At 41.8% G+C, this 5514-nt stretch overlaps 1 protein-coding gene across 1 annotated transcript; it reads right to left on the bottom strand.

The window, feature by feature from the left end:
- Positions 1 to 635: 635 nt before the first annotated feature.
- Positions 636 to 2802, bottom strand: LOC115260799 (uncharacterized). The gene is made up of 5 exons (XM_062854779.1): positions 1981 to 2802; positions 1785 to 1910; positions 1050 to 1285; positions 878 to 988; positions 636 to 817 (listed from the first exon to the last, which is right to left on the bottom strand). Exons 1-5 carry the CDS (start codon positions 2266 to 2268, stop codon positions 682 to 684), a joined length of 897 nt encoding a protein of 298 aa, XP_062710763.1. The 5' UTR covers positions 2269 to 2802; the 3' UTR covers positions 636 to 681.
- Positions 2803 to 5514: the final 2712 nt, after the last annotated feature.

The following is a 5514-nucleotide window of genomic DNA, read 5'->3' as shown; positions in this document are numbered from 1 at the left end:
ACTTCTGCGCAACGAAAACCTGCGCCACCATGACTCTCTGTGACAAGTGTATTACTTGGGTCAATTTACTGGAAAAAACTTGTAATAAATTAGAAGGCACTGAATGTTGCTAATAGACATGAATTTGTGAAAAAAAATCGTGTTCTGCTGGGATTCGATCCCACGACTACGTATTTACTAGACCGGCGCTTTAACCAACTAAGCCACATAACAGGTAACGATAAGCTAATGTTTATGATGTGGCCTCGGAGTCAGTTTGGCTTTCAATTTCGCACAATCTTTACCTGTTCTGTGGCTTAGTTGATTATTGTGCCGGTGTAGCGAATACGGAGTCGTGCGTTCAAATCCCACCAGAACGAGATTTTTTTTTCACAACTTCATCTCTTAGTTTGTCAATTAAAACATTCTGCGCCTTCTAATTAATTACAAGTATTTTCAGTATGTTGCAGACATACCAACAAATCAGGTAAATGCCAGTAAAGGGCAATATATAATATCGTCGCGGTTTGAGCGGGTTAATGATTTTTCTGAATTTCTCAACAGACAATATCAGATAATGGTTTTCTGAAGAAACTAATAGTGCTGATGAGTTCAATGCTGGAATAAAAAAAATCATGTGCAGCAGTCAGTTCCGTTGTCAAAATAAAATCCTGTCATGTTTTCTTTATTTAGTCGGATAACTCACATCATGAAGCTTATCTCATCTAACACATTCTTATCGCAACGCTTGCGATATTTTTGGCATTGTCCCTGCTCACCGAGCTCCTCCGCCTTGTAGAACTCCGGTGGTAGACCTTCGTCCGCTGAAGATGACGGGCTAAAAGAAATTGAAAACAAAACATGTCAATACTGTTTTCCATGCATTCTGGTATCGTACCTCAGAAGAATGTGCATAACATCACCGATGATGCCGTTGTGCTCTAGCAGCGGAGTTTCGGCCGCTTCACAAATAGCTCTCAGTAGACACTTTTTCCCATCAAGGCCGGTTCTGAAATTGATTCAAAAACACATAGGTATTCAAAATTTCTCATTGAAAAAAGCAGACGAACCTCTTCAGATGCCGTTCGATCGCTCGGTAAGCCTTCTTCCGGGTAAAGTTCGGGGAGCGGTTGGCAAAGGCGTTCAGTAGGTCTTCCGGGTGTCGGTCCGATTGGGTCGGTGGTGCGGTTTCACCTTCGATTTGTTCGGTCGTAGTTGGTGTTTCAACCACTTCCGAATCACCATTCAGGGCACGGTTGATGAAAATGGCAGGCGATTGCAGTGGGATTCCCAGGTCTCCGATGATCTGTGCGATAGAGAGTGTACATTACGAAAAATGATTATTCTTATAATTCTTGTTATTTGATAGTGAATGGCTTTCATTCGTTGTTTGTTGAAGAAACTATCTCTTGAACAGATGGAATCTTACATTCACACCATTGTAGAAATCCGTTGCAGTGATTGGAACATTGTAGTTGGCTTCAACGACAAATGCATTGAATACATTCCTACACTCTTTTCCAATATGAGTTACCAACGAGCCGGATATCCCTACTTGTGTGTCTTCAGTGAAAACCATCCATTTGGATAAAGTGATTCTTCTAGATCTGACAGAAATTGCATGACAAGGTGAAAATCGAAAGAGCAACCCCATCGAGATGATGATACACACACAGTCCCGGGAGAAAGACATCATTTTTTAAAACTAAGCAGCACATTCTATTGAATTGTGTCACTACGTAATAATAAAGATTCGAAAGTGGGTCACTGAACTTACACTAATTAAATTATCGCCCTCTACTTACAAAGTTGAAGAACCCCTCGGTGAAAATATTGCTCTGAATCGGGTTGTTGTAATTGCCTTCGAAATTGTACGACAAGAAGATGTTCCTATCCGGGATGCCTAACGGAAGTGCGATTGCCACGATTATCTGAAGCGAACGAGTCCATTAGTAGAGTCCATTTGTTTCACTCGCGGTTTCCAAAGTTGCGATCACTTACACCCTGGGCAGCATTATAGGGGAACATTAGCGACCGTTTCGATCGTTGATGATGATCTGCAGCCTCACTGGACACCATCTCGGTGGCGGTATCATTATGACTCAATCCCGTGGAATCGCTGGCGATCATGGCCACGATCATCACCGTGATGACCCAAACTCTCCCTAATGTCTTCATTGCTTTGTACGGAGTTCCGTTCCGGATAAACTGTAATGATGTTTTCACGTAAGGAAGAACTTCTCTCGGCGGTATCTTGAAGCGAACTGCAAATCGTTCCCATTTCACCATCAAACGGTGAAAGACAATTGGGAGCTAACGGGACCGTTGGATTGTCTCTAATTTAATTAGAGGCCACTCGCGCATCCAAGCCCACAGATGTTGAAACGAATTTCCCTGACTGCGTTCCCCCAAATCGGGAGGTGCTAATGAACGACCCGAATGAGCACACGCGGGATGTTTTGATCCGGATTTGACGATCTGTGCAACACCGATAGTCTGATTTATGTAGCACGCATACGGTAAGATCTATCACCACCACAGCGCTGAGGTAGCAACGATCATCGCCATACATTACTTTGACACCCCGGGAATGCGCTGCGCTGGCGCTGGCTGGCTGCAATCGGCCGACCGACAGTCGACAATCTTAACCGCCTATCTACGGGGCGCGCAATTCCACTAATTTATTACCATATCTCCGGTCGATCTCAATGTGAGCAATGCGAGCCTTGCGAACAGCACAGATGATTTGGATTTTTTTTTCTTCTTTCACGATGGGACGCGCAATCGAGTTTTAGATGGTTCATTGGAGGTGGAGATCATTAGAGAGAGAGTCTCTTCTCTGGTCGTCGGATGGTTTGGCTCGGTTGGTACCAGTAAACGCGGTGATCAAGATTGGAATCATTCACGTTTAATTAGCGATCGTCCATTTACTCACTATTGAGGTCTGGTATGTTGCCATTCCTGGAATGGGACACAGGCGTGCGAGCGGTTATATGTTACTCGAAAGTTTCTGTTTCTGTTTAGTAGGACAGGTGAATACTAAAATACTTAAATCGATCTGATTTCCAGATTGGTATCGGAAAGTGTTTTTGTTAGTAGTGTTGGGTGGGGTTTTAGGGGTGGTTTAAAGGGATCTAAACAGGCTTCAGGGGGGCTCAGGGGTGTCTCAGGGACACTTCAGGGAGTCTTACATTTGTTTCAGAGGGTTTCAGGCAGTGAGCCATACAGTACTTTTTTGGCAGTATCATCGTAATGCTTTGACCGTTTTGGCTCATACTACCGTCACACAAAACATTTACACTAGATCCGATGCATTAATATTATTTGCCATGAATCCTAAGTAACACATTTGTCACAAAAAAGTCACGGCGGCGCAAGTTTTTGTTGCGCAGAAGTAACTGTGACTTACTTCTAACAAATAAACACTTACTTGCTAGAGGTTTCGCAATGTAGAATTGGAGTTTTAATGGTTTCGAAAACTGCGAAAGAGACAAGCGTTTTCGGGGGTTTGAAGGGATCGAAGGCATTGCAGAGAAATTCAGAGAATATTCGTCGGATTTTGAAGACGTTCCAGGTGCGTTTTTAGGAGTATCGGAGGTTCGGAATTTCTCTGAAGATTCATGGATAATTTGTGTTTTTTGTCAGATTTTCTCGTAGCCAAGAAGGTTCACCATGTCCTCTTGAAGTGCGAGGTGACGCATAATGGATTTTTTTTTTTATCAGAGTTTATAGCAGTTAAGTAGGCTCACCATGTCCTCTTGAATTGCGAGGTGACGCATATATGTGTACTTTTCATATTGTTGTTTGGCTCCTGAAACTTGTAGAATTTCTCTAAAGATTCATAGATAATTTGTGTGTGTGTGTGTGTGTGTGTGTGTGTGTGTGTGTGTGTGTGTGTGTGTGTGTGTGTGTGTGTGTGTGTGTGTGTGTGTGTTTATCAGAGTTTCTTGCAGATAATAAGATTCACCATGTCGCCTTGAAGTGCGAGGTGATGCATGTTTTTTTATCAGATTTTATATCAGTCAAGTACGCTCACCATGTCCTCTTCAGTTCTCAATTCTAAATGAACAACACTCAACAATAAAAGTATACGGAGTTACTATTATTTATGCATTTACTGCCGTGAATCGCATATCAGTCCCATCTTTGCTGGATTTCCAATGCAAATGGGACAGATATGCGATTCACGGCAGTTTACTATCCTCGTCCCTCTCACTCTCTTTTTGTTTTCATGCTGTCTACTGCTTTGCCTGGGTTGATGAATCGTGTCGCTTCAACCCAGTCAAACAAGTTCTTGTTCCTTTACCGTTAGCAATAGATGTTAGAACCGTAGAACCCTCGAATTATAGTGCTCGTTTAGAGACATTTAGGCGCTGTCCATAAACTACGTAGACTCATCTTTGGTCATTTCAGACCGCCTTTACCAGGTGGTGTATAAATCAAGGAATGAATGAAAGCAATGATTTGTAAATATACTTAAACTAAACAATTTTTGTATTGCAATTATCTATACCTACTCGTTGATGTTATTATAGTACTGCAATTAATTTGAACTTGACGTAAGTTTGCTCTAATCATAGAGCGTTACCGTCACCCAGAGTTCGGCGCAAGCATCGGTGAGAAATGTCTGGTTCTAATGGCATGGTTCCTCTTGACGTAGGGCATTTCCACATACGTTGTTCTTGGACAGCCAAAAGCAATTATGTATTTGTCTTGTGGGGCACGGGGTCATATAGTTTCAAATGGTTTGCAGTACCAGACAACGACATCATTCAAGTATTTTATAAAGCAATAACAAAATTCAGTTAAGGTACATAGAATCGACATTTTGCGTCACCAATACAAAAGTGCTGAAGCCTGTATCTCATCATATGGTGAATACTATCTTCACAGACAAACAAACGTCTCACTCTACTCACTTCTCATCGTTGCTCATAAGAACGGCTAGTTCAAATGCTCTGTAATTCGCAAATCGCTAGCTCACGGCGCTCGCATCGTTTTTGCTCCTGTTTGACGTTTGCTCATTACCGCCACCTATTTAACGGTTTGCTAAACAGCGTACTTTGCATTGGGCGATTATGTTTCCGTGACGATGATTTTATTCCCAATTTATTCCAAGTGATACATTTGTTTGCCTGTTCTATCTTATTAATAGTTACACTATAGTCTATAGAGACATGCTCCAGAAAAGTATAGTTATCTTGGTAAGAGAAATGTTGTTTCCTCTATAATTACCCTAACATCTTTTGTAAGGTTTAAGTTTATTTACACATACATTTATTCAAAACGGCCTAATTTTCCTCAGTGATTAATCGGACTCATCACACAACTGCACGTGCTCATCTGTTTGACTTTTGAGTAGTGTCATGTTATATAGGTGGCCTTGGAAACGAGCTCATTTTCTGTAAACACAGCACCGCTCAAACGCCATACTAGTGATCTTTGATTAATCGTGTCTCTTCAACACAGTCAAAACGACAGATAGCATGAAATCCGAAAGTAAGAGAAAGGGTTGCGAATAGAAAATGCACAATC

This window comes from Aedes albopictus, chromosome 2 (assembly GCF_035046485.1).
Source record: "Aedes albopictus strain Foshan chromosome 2, AalbF5, whole genome shotgun sequence".
NCBI lineage: Eukaryota > Metazoa > Arthropoda > Insecta > Diptera > Culicidae > Aedes > Aedes albopictus.
The sequence above is the reverse complement of the archived record's forward strand: the minus strand, read 5'-3'. Positions and strand labels throughout refer to the sequence as shown.

Excerpts from the sequence above, each read along its gene's own strand:
- LOC115260799 (XM_062854779.1), bottom strand. The coding sequence starts at position 2,268 with ATGGTGAAATGGGAACGATTTGCAGTTCGCTTCAAGATACCGCCGAGA. Across the intron at positions 1,911-1,980 it reads CCTATAATGCTGCCCAGGGT|ATAATCGTGGCAATCGCACT; the intron begins GTAAGTGATCGC and ends CGTTCGCTTCAG. Across the intron at positions 989-1,049 it reads ATCGAACGGCATCTGAAGAG|AACCGGCCTTGATGGGAAAA; the intron begins GTTCGTCTGCTT and ends AATCAATTTCAG.